Here is a 23,061-nt window from a genome sequence, read left to right on the forward strand (position 1 = left end):
TTTAAATTCTTCACATGGAGCATTGTGACAGTGCTGCAAAACTGTGCCAAGAAAAGCTGCATTTCTGTGACAATGCAGGACTAGTCTGTGTGCTGTTTTGGGGTGAGTGACTATACGATCCTTGCATTGACACTGTAACTAGGCTGAGTCCATGGTGTGCCAGACCAGTAGGCTAGACTGGTTGAAGTTAATCCTAGAAAAAGATAACTAGCTTTCATCTGGTTCAGCTCTTTGAAATGGCTTAGCATCAAAACAGGTGAATGCCGACAGCAGCACAAATAGTTGAATTGAATGGTCAAAAAGGAATGGTGGTCATTTATTTTAACATTTGGTACCCATGACTCTGAATATGCTGGATGGATTATGAAAATAGAGAGCCTTTTGTTTTGGTCAATGACAATGCAAAAAAGCATATGAATAGATTCTGAAAGGGTGGATATATCTTACATTTTGCAGCATTTCCTGTAAAAGATACAGTCATCATTACAAGCATTTGAGTAAGTAAGAATAATTTTGTATGAGAAAAAATTTACAGAAAGGATAGCAGAATTTCTCTCATTTCCAGTATTGTAGAGGAAGTGGGTGCATTTCGGCTACTACATGCATTTCAGCTTTCTTAGGAAACATAAGTAAGAGATTTTGGTATTGTAATTCATGCTCAAAGGAATTATTTTGATGACTTTTAGAAACATACATGCACTAGCTGTCCCTGCTGTCAAATTTGCACATTCAGTTATTTCAGGACACCTTCAGTTTAGCTACATTCAAACTGTGCTTTGCTGTTCATTCATTCATCTTTTCACAACAGGAGAGCACAGAGACAAAAGATCCCAAGCTGTTAAATAACTCACTCTTCATAAACACTCAATTCATACAAACACTACGTCACACTCAGAAAACACGTGCACATGAGACTGGCAGAGGGAAATAAACAATGGCCACTCCATGGGCAGAGCAGAGGGGATGCCCTAAGGAGTATGTTTGCATATAGATTAGACACATTTCTGTATGCAAGGCACGGTCCTTACATTGTGGTTACTCAACAATTATCAATAGAAAACATGCAAACTTATCGAGTGTATACACTAGACAAAGTTATGAACTCAGTCTTTTAAAAGCAATTATTAAGGAACTTGAGGACTGTCCAGAACTTCTACTTTCTGATAGGAGTTATTCTATCTTTTGGCTGGCATGGAAATGTTCATCATTTATAAAAACTCAGAACACCCAGCTAAAATGTATTGTGTGTAATAGCCACCTACTAATACTAGCATATAAAGAGCATACTCCAAAAATAAAACTAATTTATAAATGCAGCACTTACTTTTTGGTTTTTTACAAACATATCCTTTGTAGGAAGAGCAATAGATATTGTTCCAATACCCAGAGTTTGCATACATTTCAACGCAGTGCTCGTTTTGTTGAGGAGAAGGTTCTCCAACATTCCAGTTGACAAAATTCACTGCAGTGTTGTCTAACCACAGCCATTCTCCTAATTGAAAAAACATTGAATGTGAAAAAAAAAAAATTGTATTAATTTCCATATGGACACTTTCACATGCTCCATATTAATTGCCTTCAAATTTACTTGCTGCCCGTTTTGGAGACAGACCACTAAACTATTTACATTTTTGTTCTGACACAACATGTTGCCCCTAAATTTTTATGCAAATGATGACGATATCAGTTGTTGGAAAATGGAAGACTAATCTGGCTTATGGTGCAGCAAAGGCAAGACAGTTCCAAGAACAATCTCCCATAAGTTTTAGCAACACTACAGTGTCAATAATTTATTCCATTTCTAGAAATAAATTATGTTAAAACAGAACTTCACCAGAATGCTCTTCATTTCGGTAATTTCCTGGAAGATTTTGTGTAACTCTTTTCAAAGCTCACTCTGAAGTCTTTCTAAGTTGAATTTTATTCCATTTTTTTCAGTTTTTGCTCCTTTCCACAAACTTTACACAGATTATTTTCCTTTTTATAGATCTGCTTCCAAAATCTTGTGATCACTGTTGTTCAGCTATGCTGGGACTTTCTGTTTCTTTCTTCCGGTTCCTTTTTTCTTTCTTTCTTTTAATAGTGCTATTTATTTAGAATAAATGTGTCCCTTGTGACTGTACCTTGTACTCAAACAAATTCTTAGACTCAGCATGAAAGTTACATTTTGGTTTCTTATAAGATTCTACATATTTTGCATTTGTTTTGTGTTTTTTTTTATAATTCCTTGACACCCTTTGTGTCAGGACATGGCATCTCAATAAAGTCTGGGTACATACATGAAGGTATGAAATTCTGTTTTGCAGTTATGTTGAAATCACTATAATCACTATTTAGAGCTATAATGAAGAGCTGAAGAATTCTTGTATTTATTATCAGTGTAAGAAGTGTGCTGTTCTGCACTGCTCTGGAACCACTTTAAAAAACATTTTTTATGTCAGCTGACCACGACTAAGCCTCAGCTTTCCTTTATGAGTCATGCATATAAGTCACTACTCTGAAATTCTTTCCTTCACTGAAAATTTTCACTATTCCTGGTTAAGGTTCAGCAATGTAATTGAGCAGTTGTCTTCTCCCTAAGAAGTTTGTCATTCAAGTGCTTGGATAGGCAGTTGTACAAATAACCCTCCAAAACTGAAGAAAATCCCACCTCAAGTCACCTGAACTATTTTGCATCCCTGCCTCTGACAGTTATATTGGGATTTTTTGCCTGAACACTACAACACTGAACTTGAAGGTCTATCGTAAAGATAGAAATATCTATCTAATTGAACATTAATTGCATTAATGAAAAAGCAATATTAATAAAATTTTAAGATTTAATTAAAGCAGCTTGTTGCTTATTCTGTCTTGCTTTATCTTTCTTGAGGCAGAAAATAGAAAAAATTGTAATACACAATTCCAAAGACACAAACAGTTACATCTTTAATTGAAGCTGTTCTGAGGGCCAGCTGTAGTTAAAATAAGAGACTGGTCATGGCAGAATGGTGATTCCAAAGACTAGAAGTGATGTCAGACACATTATTCTCTACCTCAAAAATTGGAGTATATCAAGAAAAAACACATGGATCCCTGGCCTACTCACATTTGAGAAAAATTTGAATTTGGCTCAACTCCCAACATGGTCCTGTCAGTACTCTGCTATATGCCCTTTGTACCTTACTTTGTTGTGAATCTTTTTTCTTCCTCTCAGGTGAAGTTTCTGTGCCTTTCTGTTTTATATTATTGGTTACTTCTTGACTACAATTTGCCAGCTTCCCCCATGATGATAATACAATACATTTTCTAACTTCACTATATCTTACAGAAATATAATGTGAAATTTTCAACACCCATGTCAAACAGCTCCTGGTAATTATTCAGTGAGAAAAAAGATGTTAAAAGGACAGAAAGTACCATCCACATTTCTGTACATTCCAGTCCAAAATGTTGATGTTTTCCCTTCAAGTGGTTCAATGATGTAGGTCAGAAAGTTGGCTTCAGCTGAGTCTTCAACCGAGACCAAAGTGGCACCTGGAAGACATGGGGAAAGAAAAATCTCTTAGAGATGTAAGTTTCACAGTGGAAAGTATTCTTACTGTCCTGTCAACAAACAAGTTCATGAGAACCCAGGAATGAACCTGAGTACCAGAAGAGAGAGAGAAAGTCTTCTCACCCAGTTCCAGGTGTCTATATCTGCCACGCATTTCACTGATAGGTTTATTATCAGTGAAGCCTACATTGCGATTCCCCTGACCAAATGTCAATATATGCTTCCTGTGAAGATAAAGCTATAATCAGTTCCACTGGCAGAGTGAACAAGATCTCTGCACAATCTAATGGGAGGTCAGACACCTCTGTCACATTGCCACCAGTGCTACAGAGAGCAATGCAACAGACAGAGAGACGCAGTCCAGCATAATCAGTCCTCATCCCTTTCCCAGAGAAGGAAGTTGAGAGAATGAACTGCACAAAGCCCTCATTTACTCATATATTATTCAAACTAAAGAGCTGTAGTTTTCACTCCAATGGCATAAAACTGCAATAATCAAGAGGGAAATTAGATCAATAATACAAAAGATATAAATTAGATTAAAATAAGCATTAGTGACTGCTGTAGATGAAGCTGTTTATCTCCTATGAGAGTCAAAGCACAAGTTTTCCACTTTGATGATTTTCATCCCAGGCCACACAGCTCCTCTTATACCTGGTCCCACAGGCATGAGACAGTGTGTGCCATTGGTAGAGAGCTGTTTTCCATCACCTCCCAAATTAAGCTTTCCACAGTTAGGAAAACAAGCCAGGAATATGTGCTCATGAAGTAGGATACTCACCTAGTCGAAGACATTCTAAAGATGCCTGGGCCCAGTTTCTTGTAGAGGAAGATTCAAGGTAGTAGCAATGACCTCGGAAAGGGATCCAAGACCTGTGTCCTTCTGATTCAGGGCACTTTCCTGGAAGCTGAGGGGGCTCGGTGGGAGCTTGAACTGATTAAAAATATTTTAAAAACCATGTGATTACTCCCTAACATTCATTGTCTTGATTTTTGAGGTTTTTGATCTTGCAAGTTTTTTGAGAGTGGAATAAATAACAGAGTATTGTGAGCCTAAGCTTTGCAGAATTTATCTAACATTATTGACATAAAGTGATAGCTATTCATAGCCACACTAGCCCTTTCTAACTGTGTGTTTGCCCTAATTTTAAAGTAGCCTAACTCAACCCAAGTAAATTCTAATGATTTCATCTATTTAGCTCTTGAAATAAAACCCAGCGTCTCTAAACAGATATTGATAGTTATTGCAATGGTCAGATTAAAGTTCTTACCATCCGATTTTTTGCAAACAGAGAAGTAACTTTCATTGCAGAATCCTGTCTTCCAGGCTCCAGTAATGTCAAGATAGACACAGCCTAATTTCTGCTTCGGCTCCCCTTCAGCCCATTTTGTGTACTTCATTCTCCAGTTATCAATCCACTCGTAACGCCCATTGGTCTAAGAACAAAACATATCAGCTGGAATGATTAAACTCTATCTACTCTATGTAGCACTTTGTGCTAAAAAGTTTGAGGTTTTTTCAGAAACCAGTAACAAATACAGATCGTTCAAACTTTGAAATTTTTATTGCAACAAACAGCTAACTATTGAGAAACACAGCAGAGCAAAAATGCTTTTCAGCAAAAGGAAATGCAAAGTGACATTGAGTTAATTTTGAACTTAACAAAACCTTTAATTTGGGATTAATGACAATTTCATTTAAAAACATTTGTAGGAATGAAATTCTGGTGACTAGTTTTTCCACTAACTGTTTCCCCAGAAGTTTCAAGGCACAAAGATTTTTCTAACTTGAAATACATTTAAAACCGTAATCATTTCCCGCCAAAGCTGGTGAACTCAGTGATTCATCCTGGCAATTAATGTTAGAGAGATCTTTTGATTTTTGGGAAGTGGTGTGTCATGTTCATACACTTGGGGTCTTTTCATTTGCTCAGCCAAATGAAGTGTTTGTGGGACAAATGTTTGTGCCAAGAAAAAAACCCCTGTATTTTAATATGCTGAAAGTATTAAAATATCAAAGAACTGGTAAAGGGGAGACAAAATTAAACTAGGTAAACTAATTAATTATTTTGCTTGCTATCCTCAAAAATGTTTAAATAGCACCTTCTAGTAATAGCAATAACACCTTCTCATATTTCTCAAAATTTGGTATTATTATTTAGAAAAAATGCTTTCTTCTGTAAATTCTAAAATATGTGGATTTTATACCACATATCTATCACATCTATACCTGAAATATACAAAGAGATATTCCATGATGCTAGCCTAAATTGTCTTATTTGGAAGGGCACAGAGTGGAATATCACAGAAAAAGTGTGAAAAACATGTGCAGTATACACAATTTAATCAGATTAACAGAAGAGGATGGATTCCTCCGACAGCACAAAAAGTAATTTAGGTCCAAGATATAAACAAATAAGCTAAAGTAAAGAGAGATACTAAGACTTTTCGGTTCCTGATTTGTCTGTGAGAGAAGCAGCATCATGTCCAGTTAGTTCAATGTTCTTACCACATTACTGTTAAGACCAATCCAAGCAGGCACCCCATGCTTTAATATCTTCAGCCACAGGAATGAATGACTGTAGGGGTCTAAGACACTGGAAAGGTCAAATTGATTTTGTTTGCAGTTTTTCCGTGCATCCTCCCATGTCATTTTGGTATGGATGAACAAATAACTACTATTACCATAACGGATAATGTTGGATGGGGAGGAACTTGTAGAAGGCAGAAACTCAGCATCTGTAAAATACAGGATGAAAAAAGAGCCATATACTTGTTCAGAAGGGAAGTATGATTTCACTATGGTTGCAAATAGAATTAAACAAAGGTCTTCCTTTATTTCCTATTCCCTGATTTGTAATCAACATGGGTTGGATGCACAATTCTTTAAGCCAGCATCAGTAGTCAAATTCAATTACAAAGCTGTAGAAAGGAAAAGAGCTGCTAAAAGTTCTGACAAAGAGTAAAGGCGTATTCTGTATAATCCTTAAGAACAGTATTACTGAAATTATTTAGGCTTAGGTCATCGTTCTTTTCCCAAAACTTTGTTTCATCAAATGAAATGGTTTGCAGAAACTGTGTTGTTTTCCAAGGATTTTCTTCCCAAGAAATAAAAAACTTCACAACAGATCAGTCCTTAAAAATTATTCAGATATTTAAACAGATAATAGATTTAAACATTTTAATCTCTTTTTTGGAGGTGATTTTGCTCAAGTTCAGTGCGGGTAAGTTACAGTCTCACTCCAGGAAGTTCATACTACATGTACAAAAGAGTATTTTCCAGAACATTTTTTGAAAGCCAATGTGCTCATAAAATTACAAAACCATAGAATAAATGTCATATCAAGGGTCATACTGGGCACAAAGATGCAGAAAAAATTCCAGCTCAGGAAGATAGCAACACAGCCTTTGCTGGGAAGGGTCAGGTAAGAGCAGTGACTAACCAGACTTCTGACACATTCAACCCTTGTGTTCCTGCCTGGAGAACAATTTGTGCATTTATCATTATGGGAAGCAAAAGGATGTTTAAATCCACACATCTAAGCAATTTCCTGAAAAAAAAAACCCATAGGGTTTTACTATGTTTTAACAAAAAAGACAAGTACCTGCATTAATTTGACATATATATCCTCTGTTGTTATCACAACTCTGATCAGCCCACTTCCCTGCTTCCTTAACAGGTTTGTTTCTCATGGCAACACAATCAGCCTCGAGGCAAAGAGATATAACATCAGTTAAAAATAGCTGGAGAAAGCAAATACGAAACTTTTGTCCCTGTTTTACATCTTCCAACACAAGTAATGATGTAATTTTACTCCTAAATCTTTGTAAAATTCAAGAGCACAAGTTTTATGTTGTGTAAGTTCTATTCCTCATACACTTCACAAATTTCTTAATTGCTTTCTATTGCACAACACTGGGGTGAGTAAGCAGACCAGAGAAATTCTAGTATTCTCAATCTTCAGGCATACATCATGGAGAGAAGGAGTCACAAACAATTTAAAGAGACATAAGATCAACTATTTTAGAAAAGGCAGGTCAACTTTGCCCCAGAAATAAAATAGAAGCCTTAATGGGCAATGCAACAATTTATTGTTTCCAGCTGTAATAGTACACACAGCAAAGTTAGAACAGCTCCTGCCCAAAGGCAGCCTCTGATCTGTCAATACCACCCTTACTATGACATTTTAGCTCCTCTGACATGGACCCAATAGCAAGAACTTAGGTTAGCACATGTTAAATAAACAGTGATTAGTGGAAAATCCTGCAGGGTTACAAGAGGTTTTGTGCAATAAAACATCCATATTTATTTTATTCAATTTAATTTTTGCTTTTTTGTGTGTCCACAAGGCGATGTACAGATAAATACTTAGTGAGTGAAAAACATTGAGATTTAAATCTTTAAAATTGAACAGTTGCATAGTATTTCATACTAGGATAATATTTTTTGCTAAAATCAAGTAAACTTTAAATCTAAAATTTATAAAAAAGGGACTTTAGAAGTTTTCACATAAGACTTCATAAAATTCCTATTACTTTATATAAAAAGATAAAAAATATATTTTTCCTTTCAGAAGTAACATTTTTAAGATATTTTCTTTTAAATTCCAAATTCTACCTAATTTTCTTCCTACTTTAGAGATAAGAAGCTCACAGGTGCTACTTCCCAAAACAGGGAAAAGGACATTATACATAAAAAGATTCCCACATTAAAAATATCATTCAAGAGAAATAGAGTTAGCACTATAATGTGCTGTAATTCCCAAGTACAGAACAATCTAAATACATATGACCAGAGAGAAAGGAACTCTGTGATCTATCAGATCAGTTTGTTTGACAGAGAAATAGAGAAAGTGATTTTATGGTGGTTTTGTTTTACTTTTTTTTGTCCTTGTAAAAATTGAATGGCTGTCTTTTTATAGACTCATGTCCTTTCTGCAATGGTGACTGACAGAATTTGCCTTTTTGTTTCTATGTAAGACACCTGTTTAAGGTGAATATTTGTAAATGGCCCCTTGCAAACTACATGCCACCTGAGGAACCTGCCAAGCTCCAGCACAACTGATGACTATTCCTGTGCTTTGGGGCAAATGTTATGGGGCAGGAGAACCACTGCCCTCTTTACCCAGCTCATGAGAGAACACAGGCTGAACACAGGAGCTGTGGAGCCTTCATGAACACAGAGAACTGAAAACTGAAACAAGTCTTTGTATGAGCACTCCACAGATCCTGTCACCAGCCGATATAGCCAGAGCCCAAGGGCTCAAAGTCTTTCTGTTTACCTGGAGTTATATCCAACATGTATAAAAATATGAAGGTAGTAAGTCAAGCAACAACATGCCTAAAATCACCAAATGTATAAATCCAGTCTTAAGCAAGGTGAGTGTTGGTCTCTTCTCCCTAGCATAACCAGTGATAATACAACAAGTGAAGAGGAAATGGTCTGAAGTTGTACCAAGGAATTGACACAACTAGATTGGATATTGGGAAAAATTTCATGACCAAAAGAGTTTTCAGGCACTGGAACAGGCTGCCCAGGGAAAAGTGGTCTAGTTACCATCCCTGAAGGTATTTAGAAGATGTGTAGATGTTGCATTTAGAGATGTGGTTTAGTGGTGGCCTTGGCAGTGCTATATTAACAGTTGAACTCAACAGTCTTAGAAGTCCCTTCCAACCTAAATGAGTCTATGACTCTATAAAATCAAATTTTAGGAAACAATTTGTGATGGCTACTTACCTGGCCATTATATGCATATAAATCCAAATGTCCTGATGGGAAGCCTTTGGCCCAGTTTGTAAAGTAAACCCCTGTTCCATCTGTCCAGAGGAATCTCATTTCATGATTTATATCATTTAATCCAATCCATGTATCAGTAACAAAATCTTTCAGATGGAAGGTGAGGAAAGCTAGAATAAAAAAATGCAAACAAAAAGAGCAATAATTTTAATGTGGGACAGTTGAAATGTTTGGCCTTACTGAGATTGCTGATATTAAATACTTTTTCTGAAATACAGAACATCCACTGTCGGCAATATAAGCAGGTAAGATGGAAAGGAGATGAATGCTGAGTTTGATGAACAGATATACAACTGTGCCTTGGGTCAAAATACTTCAGCTAAGTCTCTAACCTGATACTGGGATAAATCCCAAAAACATGACAGAAATGATCTTTATAATGTCTCAAGACACTCTTGAATCCTAGTCCCACAACTAGACATAAGCAGACGTGGGGTTCACCCACATTTTTGATAATACCACAAGATTGGTTGCTGCCCAGTGACATAACAGGACCACTGAGCCCCTACCATTTGTGTACCTGCACAAGCAGTGCTGTTGTAGAGCCAGGAGGGTGTTTCTTCCCACCCTGGGCAGCTGGGCAATAGCCCACACTGCCTTAGCAGGGAGCAGAATGCACAAGCAACGTGCTTCAAATGAGTCTTAAAGAACTATTAAACACAAGGAAGTCAATTATCACAGCTTTGCACAGTCCAGGTGGGTGCTTGTATGGCTCAGCTAATGTCGCTAGCTCACAAACAGAGCAGGCTAGGTCAGCTGACATTCAATCCACTAATCCATTATGTATCAAACACTGTGAAAAAATGAACATATAATGGATTTTGCCAATTTCTGCAGACATTGTTATGATTTTTTTTTTCCTCTGAAAAGAACATCTTAATTTCTGTCTGCTCTGTTCATCATTCACCTTCCTTTGGTATTTTTAAATGTATGCAACTTACTTCTCCAGGAATGAAAGCAGTGGATTTCTTTGCCAAACATTAGCATTGCTGCTCTGCCAGAAACTGTAACAGGAACTCAAGCCCTTATGCCTGCGCTTCCTACAAGGATAATCGATTTGTGATAATAGCTTTGTTGCTCATTTCTCTTTCACCTAGAATTCAAATCCTAAGCATGAACTAACTACCTTAATCTATACTGCAGAAATTATGTAGGATAAGAATATAACTACGTTTGAAAAATGAAAGTTTGATTCTTCAGCTCTTCACAAGTGGAAAACGTAAGTAGTACTAATTTTGTATGGGCAGTTTGAATTCAAGCTCTTTAACTGCTCAGACTACAAGGCATTGTTTTACAATGGTTGATTTCTCAGTATGCTCTCTTGAGTTCACAAATAGTATGTGTTGTGCAGCATCTGTTTTTCATCACTGTAGTATAAAACAGTATGTCTAAAAAGAAAAGGGTGTTATCAACATCTATCAAGGTCTTCCCTGGTTTTTAGTTTGAACATGTTTCTTGTTTATTCAAGCATAAGGAAACTTCCCCCTGCTCATCTCCCCAACATGGATGCAGCTCTTAGGTCCATGAAAATAAGTTCCTCTAGTGAAGAGTGGCTCATCTGTGTGGTGACTTCTGGGTGTCTGTATGAGCAGTCAAACCTGTTTCAAATTGCCCACATCCTAAAGACAAGCCCTCATCCTAAAGGTGTTCTGCTTGATTTAATAGGAAAGCCATGCAGCAAGTTAATGCCACCTAGTGAAACCACATTGTTTGGAATGGAAATTGCAGGGTCCAGCTGGCATCATGAGCAAGCAGGGAAAAATATTACTTTGGCTGCCAGGGCAATATACACATGCATATATCTGAGCCAACATTAAATTTTGGTAGTTTCAAGTGAAGACTTCATTGTAAATTTCTAAAAATTGTATGTTTTGGAACAAAAATCAGATGTGCAATCATTATTCAAACCTGTTCATATTCAGACAAAAACCCCAGCCAACCTGTAAGGATTAAATGTCATCTCATCTGCTTGCTACAAAACTGTACCTTGCACTTGTTCATTAGGGATCGAGGCCAGGTTCCCTCCTAAATTCATGCAAGCTGTTCGAGCAGCATGCCAAGTAACACGTTCCTCTTCTGTAGATCCAAATATTTTGTAACACTAAAATATGAACAAATTCTCTGTTATCTTTACTCCAATACCCCTCAATAATTGACAATCACTGATTTAAACTGAGCAGGATGGAAAAAGGGCAGCAAAACAATGCACTTATCTGAAAAAATATATTTAACATTACATGAGCTTTTTGTGTTGGTCCTGGTTCTACATAAAATTGGAATTTTTTTTGTTTTGTTTAAAAACCACCAAGATCAAGGCATCAATACTTAAGAATTCTGACTAAATGCATATCAAAATATTTGAAAAACTGACTAGAAAATTACTTTCATCAGCTGCAACTGAATATGCTTCATTAGAAGCATCAAAAATGAACTTTTCCTGCAAAACAGTGAATGGGCTAACAAAGAAAAGTATGCATGTTTCAACTAGCTCTCTGCATAAACATAATAATATTTTGTATTAAATAGAAACAGAATGATTAAATAATTCCCTTGTTTTCTATTTGATGCTTTGCCAAACATCCAGCATGCACTGTATTTGTTAGGGTACCTTATTATGAAAAGAAAGCCAAGTTGAATGACATCCTCTTGGAGTTGAAAATGTGGTGGGAGGAACAGTTGAATTAATGGAATTGTTGTGCCTTTCACATATGTAGGGATTTGGATAGCCACAGTTTATATCATTCCAAAATCCTGGATGTAAGATAAATGGGAAACTGCATGACACCACATCTCATGCTGCTTAATGGAGATCAGTTTCACTCATTCTCACATAAAGTATTTCTAGTTGAAAGATAAGATCAAAGCTGTCTCTCAGTTTATTATCATTCAATATCAGTGTCTAGGAAAATTATGACACTTAATGTCACTGTAATTACAGAAAGTTGAAAGCTTTGTAGAACCAGTTACTAGAAATGTTATAGTGACACATTAAATCAATTTCAGTAAAAAACATAAACCAACAATCACAACCACAAACTTCTAACAACAGACCTCTATCAGAGCTTCCCCGTGTAAGGCTTAAGGTAAGAACAAGAGCACAAAACAATTAAATCCTGTAAGTAATACTGCCATCTACTTCAATAACTTTTTGCAAAAGAGAAAAAAAAAAAAAAAAGAGGGGGAAGGGGTGATTCTCAGAAGAGAAAAAATAATTTGATACAAACACGCAAATAATGCAATTCATGAAAGCAACATACGAAACTCACCTAAATTCTTATACATAACTACACAGTTCTCATCATTATTTGCAAAGTTAGGTTCATGTGGTGCCCATGCCAAATAATTCACTGGAGTGCCATCCATCCAGCTTAAGAAAAACAATCCAACAAAATTCTTCTTTAACATACAAATAGAATTGCTTCCATGTTAAAAAAAGAATTCTGCAACATGTTTAATATAACCATTCGTAGTAAAGTGTACAAGGTTTTTGACCAAATTGCCTCTTTACTAGTTGCTCTAAACTTACTCCCTGCACTAAGACATACAAGGTAAAACACAAACATTGGAAAAGGTGTACATCCATGTAGCTTAGGCAATAAAGAACAAAATTATAACCAGGCAAACTATTAGGAGACCTCTTTCTAGTGGTCTGCAAGTGACAGGGGTGCCCAAGTTCATCCTTCAGGCACATGCACAAAGTACTTAAAAGTATATTCATCTTAGGGTCCAAGATGAATACAAAATACAAAACCAGAAAGGCAGAAACACCTCATTTTCTGCAGGTGACCTGGCTCACCTAACAACCTTATTGTCCTGTGGAGTTTCCGTGTTACCACTGTGGACTATAAGGAGAACTGAGAACTGCTAGGCATCTACCCAGGCACTTCAAAACACAGGCTGAACTGAATCCAGGCTGAATGAACATCACATGTCAAAATCAATATGGTGCTGTATAATGACATTCAAAAAAGTTTTGCAGAAAACCTGATTGTCCTGACAGTGCAACAGCTATCTTTGTTATAGAAAAAGAAAATGGGTTTCATTTGTTCTTTTATTAGAGTCTGGTCTCAACAGGTAAGGATAGGAAAAAAGAACATTTTTACCTACCAGAAGTCATATATTTAGAGTTCGGAAATCTATTTATATTTTCAATAGAAATTACAGAATAAAGGAAACTAGAGTTCCTGAATAAAAATTCCAAATACATTAGCTGCACTCTAATTTTTTGGCTAGCTTTGGGTGAATTCTATTTAGGAAACATGTAGCATTTCTTCTGGCTAATCTAGAGCTAAATTAAGAAGGAATTAAACCACTTTAGAATACAATTATGTTTAAATTAAAGACTCAAAACTAGGTATGACCTACCTTGTTCGTTGGTCAATACTCAGTTGTAAACCAATGAAATATGCATCCTCTTTGCCATTTTTCAATATCTAGAATGTAAAAATTAAAATTGTATAAATGTCCTCTATTATCCTATAAGTCCAATATGTCACTGAGGAGTAATATACCTCTAAATGACAGAGGATATGAACTGCTGTACTCTGTAGCTACAACATTTAAGTTGAAGAGCTCACAGCTGACAGTCAAACTTCACCACTGGCCAAAAGGTGTGGTCACTGTATCAATGCTCTGCACAGTTTTACCTGAAAGCCCCTGAAATCAGCTCCTATTGCATAGTCTCTGCAGTGGACTTTATCTGACAAATTTCTTGCAAGGACAAGCCTTCCTACAATTGGATGTAAATTGATACATGCCCTGATGTCTTTTCAGTGTCACTCTTCAGACAACTCAGAAAACCTCCTATGTAGTTCAAATTTACCTTTTAAGCACATTTTTTATTAAAAATAAGCTGGCCTCAGGCAGCATAAAAAGCAAACTATTCCAACGACATAAGAAATAGAATTTCAAAGCTCTTTCTTATGGCATAATCCATGTCCCAGTTTTTTCTTTCTTCATATTTATATTCTCACAACAAGAAGGAGCAAATGTGAGGACCAAAAAGAGATTGCTGAGTAGACTGTAGCCCAGATAAACAGAGAAGATCTAAAGTCAATGTTCTGAGTGTTGCATGCATGTCAGTTGCTGCTTTGATCCACTACTACAGATACCCTACACAACTGTAGCTCAGCAGTGAAACACTTTTTGTCTAAAATGAAGCCACAGATCCCTTATAAGTTAGCGTAAGTTTGTTCTTCATACTAATTTGGCTTAGTGTTACTGCAATTTCACTATTAAAACTTGTAGGGAGAACACCATGGTGAAAAGGATTTGTGCCCATGCTCACTTGTTTTGGATGGTTTATTCCATAGTATTAATGATTTTTCTTACATATCGCCAGAGGAACTTCCTTTCACTTTCACTCTCAATGACGGAAAGGTCTCCAAAGTTCTTTTTGCAGAACTCACGGCCCTGTTCCATAGGAGCAGTCTCTGTGCTGAAATAATATTGTTTGTCTTCATGAATAATCCATCCATCCTCAGTAGTCTTGTATTCTGTAAGATAATTGCCAAGCTAATGATATTGCTCCTGAGATACAAGACATCCTCCTTAACAAAATTTTAAAAATGCTTTTTAGCGCACACACACACACAAAGAGTAGTAACAGTAACACATACCAGGTGCAGGAGATTCTGTTGGTTCAGGCTTTACACTTTCCCCTGTCAGAAAAAAGAAAAATTATGATTGTATACTTTCTGCCTGAAGAGAAAATACTTACTATGACTGATAGGCATGTTTTAATACTGACATTGATTTTTATGGTTAGCAATGGATTTAACACCAAAATGTAGAAGAAACTAAATAGCCTAAATATCTTTTTTTTTTTAAATATTATTCAATTTTAAATACATAGTCTTGCTCCCTGAGGCTATTCCTTAAGTGCCAAGTGTTATAAATACCTTGAATTTTACCTGAGTCAAGTAATTTTTTCTTATTCATTGAAAGCAGTAAATTTTATGCCCCAAGGCATTAACTCTGTTAGGACAGTTGTCCTGGATCTCCCTCTCACTCTTTTCCCCTGGTCATAAATACTTGAATTCTGGCTTAAACCAGAGGCAGCAGGAATGCAGGCTCGGTTGTCATCTGATGTGGTGCCCTACCTACTACAGAGTGAGGTTTTTTCCATCCTTCTCTGGTTGAGAGTAACTTCTACCTGGATCACACAAATTTCCCTAGATAAAACATTGTTGGAAAAGATCTCCAGAAATTAACCGATCCTTTACCAAAAGGAAAACTTCAGACTAAATAATTTGCCTGATTGTTTTTGCTATGCCATCATTGAGATGGCATCTTGGATGTCATCATTAGCATCTCAGGAAATCAATTTATAATACAGGAAAACTCTGTCAGTTTTGGCTTACTGACTAATTTTGTGCTAAAATATAAACTCACAAATAATGAAGTTTATTAAGAAGATCTATGCCTAAGAATTTCTTTTACCAGTATAAGGCAGAGCTGATATTTATTGTCAATAATCTAATGCAACATCTTTATTTTGCTCCTCTTTGTAAGAAAGCAGAAAAACATTTAAATGTGCACTTTCTAAAATGCTCAAATTTAGATAGATGCACTGTTAGTGGAATTCATGTGTCCCCTAAATTATAAATATTGTCTTGATGACTTCAATAAATTAAAAACCTCCAAAAACTTCTCTCAAGAGAATTAATAAGCAGCCAACATGTGAATATAGAAATGAAGTATCTCAAAAACAGGCTCCATCTTGAAACGACACATTCTTAGCAGACAAAACAGCACCTGAGGCAACTGAAGGAGGGATTTTTCACACAAAAAAAACCAATTATGTGAACTGATTTGGAAACTGTTTTCTAATAACTTGAAACTCAACTCAAAAAAAATCTATAATAGGATTTGTTGAAGAAGGCATGAATTTTCTAAATGAAAAGTAAAATGTGAACATTAATATTCAAAGTAGCATTCCCTATTTATCAATTATCACATTATCCTTTTTGAAATCATAGAGAAAGTTCAGTGAGATGCCCCCGCAAGGCACCAAAGCACATCTTTAAATACCACAAAGACATGGAATCCTTATACCACTGTGATATTTCATATTCCTGAGGGAACTTTTCTTACTAAGAGGTTTTAAATTTTTTTTATTTCTTAAAGTCAAGGTAAAAATCAACTGAGAATATCTTCTTATTACACTAAAACACAGGAGTAAGCAATACCTTTTCTTATTTGGCAAATCCATCCATACATATAGTCACAGTGTCTGTCATTCCAAAGCATGCTGGAATCACCACTGATCTCTGTACAGAGTTCAACTCCTTGATAATTATTTGGTTCTCCAAAGCCCCAGTTTTCATACCTCACCTACGACAGAAGAAGTTTTGTGAAGATTCTGTTATGTAGAAATAAAATGAGGGAGAGAGGGAGGAGACAGCATCAAATCACAGACCTACAAATTGTTCCTACTGTCAGTTTAAAAACTTAGCTGGGAGGAAACCAGAATCTCCCTATGCAAATGCTGACCTTTCAAACTTTTTTCAGATTACAACTGGATTTCAGCTTAGGTAACAATTGGTTTTGTTCACACTTGGAAGAATATCAACATTTTTTATGGGACCTAAATTCTGTAAAATACATTTAATAACAATGTTGGGTCATGTTTTATCTCAATATTAAATTAATTAAATACTCAGTATGAGTAAAATAGGATATTATTCAAAATAGGATATTATTAAGATACAATAATAATGTTGCAATTTTCCTCAGAAGAGTATTACTTCTATTCTAATTTTCCTGTATGGACTCAAGTTTCAGGTTTCTGTATGGTAAATTGCCATCAATATATCTTGACCAACCTTGCATCAAGTACACCTACATCACCAAAATCACTTTTTTTAATGCAGTTTTATATCTTAGTTTAAAGTGCAGTAGGTCAAACTGGCATTAAAAAATGCCTTCATTTCCATGGAATACAAGCTATTGCAGATAATGAGCAAAGAAAAGAAATAGTAAAGATGGACTATTTTACAAAAAACCCCTTGTCTTTGTAAGAACGTCCTTTTAGTCTACATGTATTTAGTTTCCTTGTTGATTCAATGTGTATCTTCTCATAAAAAATCAGCATGTTTTAGCCAAAAAAATCAAGCCATGAAATTGCTATTCATTAGCTTTCCTAAAGAGTGCACAATATGGAGGGTTATGATTAAGCATAAAATTACACAGAAACACACACACTACACATACTTGAGAGGCACAGGGAATGTAAAATAACAGCTGTGGAAAATTAAATCACTCACTGGAGATCCATCACTCCAAGCAAAGCCATCATCAGGATTCAAGTAATATAAACCCACCCAGAAAGTCTGGTGGTAATAGCCATTGTTTCTAAAAAAAAAAAAAAAAAGTCCCAATACTAATAAGGGCATTACAGTATTTTTAATAATCTATCATTTACTACAGTTAAGAGAGTTCTCTTAGTCCTTAATGCTGTTAAAAACAGCAACAACCAGGGTGGAAATAGACTAAAATGCAACTGCTTCTAGCAGTTATCATTATACATTAACTCAGGTTGAAATACAGATCAAGAAAATTATTGGATACAAGTCCTGTAAATAAGGTGTCTTAATACCTCTGTATAATTTATCACTAGTTACTGGTGTTCCATTTCTCAAATCTTCATTTTCTCTGTGAAGGCATTTACAGTTTCCAAACAGAGAGTTATTTTCTGCAGTTGAATCACATTTCAAAAATATCACCTTAAACTAATCCTTGTCTCCAAGCAAGCAGACACACTTCATTGATTTATCTGAATATCTTCAGTCAATTTGTGGCAATGAAGCATCCGAGACCTCCTTACTGTAAGTAAGCAGCTGGAATTCTAGTATGACCATAGCATTTTGCAGGACCATGATGTTTCAGTCTTGCTTCTTGGTTAGCCAGGGATGTACAAGATCCTTGAGCCTGGTTTACTCTGGTCATACTACAAGTGTTGGCTTTTCAAGAATATTTTATCGTATTCAGAAATCTCACACCTGTTTTTTGCAGTTCAGGGACTTACTAACCTTATTTACATTACTTCTGTAAGAAAAAAATTAATCTTAGGTTGTCTCTGCTTTTTGATTAGTTAATAAAATTGACAAAATTATTAACATATTGTCCAGATTTATATTACAACTGTTACTATTTTTGTAAACTTATTTACTTGAAAACAACTGGCATCTGTAGTAATTTTATAATATACACAACTCCACAGTAAATAGCTTTACTTCAGGTGATAAATGTTGCCTTAACTAGATATCTTGCCAATCTTGTTTCACCACCAGCTTTTGAGGTTATTGCTGCTAGTCCTGCAACTCCCACTATTTCATCAGCTCTACGCTTTTGCTGTGTGTTTGACACAGACACAGATAATGAGTGCAGACTGGCTTGTACTGATGTAAACACAAACACCTAAAAATAAATACTTCTGAAAGATTAAGAGCTAATGCCAGTGAGGTGATGACCACCCTGTGGATACTCACGCAATGGAGCGCCAGATCACGTACTGCTCCTCTTTGCCGTGAATGGAGGCCAGATCTCCTCCTACGGATCGACAGAACTCCTGTGATTCAAGCCATGTTTTCTTGTGCTCTGCTCGTGAAAAAGGCTAAAGAGAGCATTTTGCCATCAGACAAAACAGACCATATAGATCACAAGATCGAGAAATATGAACTACCCAAAAGCAACTAATTTACAACTATGTTCTGTGGGAATTACAGAAACATGAGTACAGGGATTAGGGGTGCTCTGTGAGACACAGGCTTGGAATAAGTGCTCTTAAGTCAAGTTAGCACACTGCATTGCTGACAGGTGTGACAAGACAACAATCTTAAAATAATTGGAATTTAGAAATAGAAGATCAAACATGAAGATTAGTCTTTAACAGAATAAATGAAACCATGAGCATTTCAGTAGAAAGGAAGAAGACTTGTACATACAATCTGCAAATAAGATTATGAAACAATAGGACATATGTATACCAATTTTTATTGGGACCACAGAATATTCTGAGTTGGAAGGGACCCACAAGGATCATCAAGTCCAGCCCTTAAGTGAAGGGCCCCTACAGGGATCAAACCTGCAGCTTTGGCACTATTTGGACCATGCTCTGACAAACTGAGATAATCACATGTATGTGAAGCAAACAGAAACTACCTTAATGCTGAAATAATCAACATACTTACTTTGAAACAGAAGCTAATACGATTGTTTGACTCCCAGCCTTCTGGACACCGGGGAGCAGGAGTTGTTGTAGGAACAGGTGGAAGTGTCACTCCTTCTGCCCAGACTTTGCATAGGAACTTTGCCTTTTCTTCACATTTTAGTACATCCCATAATCCACCTGCTATTCCAGTCCTCATGGCAACACAGCCTGGCTTTCTACCTGGTTGTAAACAGGAATGCATAAAAATACCATTTAGGGTGTTATAAGAATTTAGAAAACTTCATGTTCTGTCTTGGCAGAAATAAAGTCTTTGTACAGAGTCAAATGTATTTCTAATATTAGAGCAGGTCCACAGGAGGACCACGAAAATCATCAGAAGGCTGGAACATCACTCCTATGGAGAGAGGCTTAGGGAGTGGGGTTGTTCAGCCTGGAGAAGAGGACTCCAGGGAAACATTACCATGACTACTCAATATCTAAAGAGTGCTTATAAGATGAAGAAAGTCTTTTTACCAGAGCTTATAGTGACAGATCAAGGGGCAACCATTTTAAAATGAAAGAAGGTAGATTCGTTGGGCATAAGGAATGAATTCTTTTGTTATGAATGTGGTGAGTCACTGGAACAGGTTGCCTGGAGAAGTTGTAGGTGCCCCAGTCATGAAAGTTCTCAAGGTCAGATTGGGCCAGGATTTGAGCAACCTGGTCTAGTGGAAGGTATCCATGGCAGGGGGTGGGGACTAGGTGATCTATAAATGCTTTTTCAACACAAACCATTCTGTGATTCTGTGATTCTAATTGGTGGGGGGAAAAAAATCTCTGGTTTATCCATTCTGAGATACTGAATTATGCCTCACACCAAGTTACCTGCAGTGGCTGACTCCAGCTAGATCATAACCTTAGATTCAAAAAATTCTCCCCTAAAACTGAAGATGTAGTTAGAGCTAGTTTCTCAAATTTTTCTAATTTCACTAAGAATTTTAAAAAACTAACCAGGTACATACAAGCCTACTATTGGCTTTGTGGTCTACATAGCCTTACCACTTCACCTGACACATTCAAATCAGCAATTAGGTACTGAAATTAAACAGAATCAGAGAACCTTCTGAAAGTCATGTGCGACATACCAGAACTCTGAATACCCAAAACCCACCCCCCTTTCTGATGTGATCATGTCAGAGATTAAATGCCCTCCCATTCCTATATTTTGGCCCTCTTGTCCTCCCTTACAACCCCATTTTCTCTAGGACTCAGAGAGGTTTCATGCATGCTGTGGTCCCCCACGCTCAGAACATGCAGTGAGCAAGAGTGCTATGAGATATGGCTGAACAGGCAGGACTTGCAAGGAGAGTGCAATATGCCTGCAGAGATTGCTGCTCCAGAGTAGTACAGACACAGCCTTCCTCAGAACAGCTGCAAATTAGAAACTTGATCTCAATTAAAAACTTCTTCCCAAACTCAGATTAAAAACTCATTTCAGCGCTTAGCAGGAATTTAGCAATTACACTGGATGCTTGGGGAAAGCAGGTGGATGTATTTGAAAGCCATTGGCCTTTATGTCATGAAGAGAGGGCTAAGGAAAAAAATATGAGTAGTGAGCAATGTATTTTGGGCTCTGGACCCATTAAACAGCACAGAGTCATACCTACCAGGCATTTCAGAATTCCAGTGTGTAAATAAGACAGATTCACCATTAGCCCACTTGAATGTTCCTTTTTCTTCTACATCCGAAAGTCCAATCCAAAAGTATCTTTCTGTTCTCAGCCCAACCAGGCTAGTCAGATAGGCTTGTTCATATCTGTTCAAAAGAAATTAGTCACTAAATTAATACTGTTACATTTATTTTTAAAGTTTAAAAGGCTTGTTATTTTCTCTGAATTACTGCTGTACCTTCTTGAAAGCATAACTTGGATGGATTTTCTTTAGCAAAGAATACGATAAAAACATTATAAAATAGATATTTTTCGAGTTCAATACTAGAGTACTCTTCTTTCTTTTTGGATGTCTAGAAAATAAGGTGGAATAATCCTGGACTGATAGGAAATAGGTGGTAAAGAAGAAACCTACCATGCCTTATGTTTTGTACCACTGTACTTTATGAGTTTCTAGTACTCTCATATTTTATGACTCCATGCTTCAGAAAAATCCAAAACTGGAAAAGGAATCTCAGCATTACTGAAGAAAGTTACAAAATATAGAGGCTAAAGTAGTATGATACTAAATTATCAAACTAAGGAACACGAAATTAGATCCAACAATTATGGAAGAAAAGTTTGATTTGGGAAACAAACCTATGTAGAGCTAAAGCTTGTCTTAGCTCATTATGGTGTTTAAACAAAAAGCTCTTAAGACATCAGAGCAAATTTAAAAAGTCTCCCCTTAACAAGGTGTAGTCTAAAGACCACATTAATTTTAAACCATTTTTCTGGCGGCTGCAGTTCTATCCATGTTTAGAGAGCTACCATTTGTGACAGGTGGAGCTTTCACATTAGAACATATGTACGTTGATAACATAGAACAAATAATAGATTGTGTAAAGCACTGAGTCATTTGCAAGCAAAATATTTTATTTCTTACACCTTTTATTTTTCTTGTATTTCACATCCAGTAATATGCACCACTTCTCCAGAAATTTTACACACACTGAACCTTGCCTGAATTCTGACAGATATTCAGGTACCAAGCACTTTACATGATCTGATTTCTCACTTATTTTTTTAAAAAGTACCTAAATTCTAAAATCACTATTGATCATTTGAACTACCTTTTGAAAGGAATTCAGAGTCATGTCTCTTCATTTAATAGTCAAAATTGGATTCTGTATTCCCGACTCAAGCTAGCCACTACAATTAAGGAAGTAGAAATATAGTTCTATTTTTTTTTTGACATAACCATCTATATCAATACTGATTTCACAGCCATGGCCTACTTCCAGTATAAACCAGATTTCTGGATTTGAATTTACATGTAAAAACTGTGCAAAGTTCTCTATCTACAGATAGCTTCCTCTGAAGCTAGATTTTTGCCCAGATCAGAGTCTTTATTTTGATATGCAGGTGAAGCTAGAAGTTGAATCCTCATTTGATCCCCTTGGACAAGTAGACATTTACATACCTGTCTTCAATAGTTGCTAAAAAAGCCTGATGACTTCCACAGGTTTGATTTGCTTGAGAAAATGTTACAAATGTATTTCCAATGAAGTAACAATAAAAACCATGTCTTTTCCAACCCTGTAAAAATAAACTGAAGTGATCACATGGGAAAGGGAAAAAAGGAAAGGGAAAGGGAAAGGGAAAGGGAAAGGGAAAGGGAAAGGGAAAGGGAAAGGGAAAGGGAAAGGGAAAGGGAACCAACAAAGCAGAAAACTGATTTATACCACTGTTATCTAACCACTAGACAAAGGAGCAATGGAACTGAAGAAGTCAGAGTGGAAACAGGAAAGATCAAAACTTTTTAGTATTTTGTTGCATAGAACAGTTTTTCATATCTAATGAATTTTTAATCAGTGTAGTCTACCCACAAAGGAATGAGAGGCTTTGCTGTGCACCTTTTTTGTTCAGA

The 23,061-nt window shown here is 36.3% G+C and overlaps 1 protein-coding gene across 1 annotated transcript in view; it reads right to left on the reverse strand.

The window, feature by feature from the left end:
- LOC146440916 (macrophage mannose receptor 1-like) overlaps nucleotides 1–23,061 on the reverse strand; it is a 54,097-nt gene that overhangs the window by 2,268 nt on the left and 28,768 nt on the right. The window contains exons 10-28 of the mRNA XM_085050586.1: nucleotides 22,615–22,730; nucleotides 21,146–21,298; nucleotides 19,523–19,718; nucleotides 18,821–18,945; nucleotides 17,597–17,684; nucleotides 16,520–16,664; nucleotides 14,948–14,989; nucleotides 14,661–14,824; nucleotides 13,695–13,762; nucleotides 12,596–12,696; nucleotides 11,938–12,080; nucleotides 11,316–11,430; nucleotides 9,270–9,439; nucleotides 7,138–7,240; nucleotides 6,042–6,271; nucleotides 4,804–4,969; nucleotides 4,314–4,466; nucleotides 3,397–3,513; nucleotides 1,325–1,492 (exon numbers count right to left, since the gene is read on the reverse strand). Of these exons, the coding sequence (XP_084906712.1) occupies nucleotides 1,325–1,492; nucleotides 3,397–3,513; nucleotides 4,314–4,466; nucleotides 4,804–4,969; nucleotides 6,042–6,271; nucleotides 7,138–7,240; nucleotides 9,270–9,439; nucleotides 11,316–11,430; nucleotides 11,938–12,080; nucleotides 12,596–12,696; nucleotides 13,695–13,762; nucleotides 14,661–14,824; nucleotides 14,948–14,989; nucleotides 16,520–16,664; nucleotides 17,597–17,684; nucleotides 18,821–18,945; nucleotides 19,523–19,718; nucleotides 21,146–21,298; nucleotides 22,615–22,730 (2,563 nt within the window). The remainder of the gene's footprint in view (nucleotides 1–1,324; nucleotides 1,493–3,396; nucleotides 3,514–4,313; nucleotides 4,467–4,803; nucleotides 4,970–6,041; nucleotides 6,272–7,137; nucleotides 7,241–9,269; nucleotides 9,440–11,315; nucleotides 11,431–11,937; nucleotides 12,081–12,595; nucleotides 12,697–13,694; nucleotides 13,763–14,660; nucleotides 14,825–14,947; nucleotides 14,990–16,519; nucleotides 16,665–17,596; nucleotides 17,685–18,820; nucleotides 18,946–19,522; nucleotides 19,719–21,145; nucleotides 21,299–22,614; nucleotides 22,731–23,061) is intronic.

Source organism: Lichenostomus cassidix, chromosome 2 (assembly GCF_008360975.1).
Source record: "Lichenostomus cassidix isolate B80296 chromosome 2, HeHo_3.0, whole genome shotgun sequence".
Taxonomy (NCBI): Eukaryota; Metazoa; Chordata; class Aves; order Passeriformes; family Meliphagidae; genus Lichenostomus; species Lichenostomus cassidix.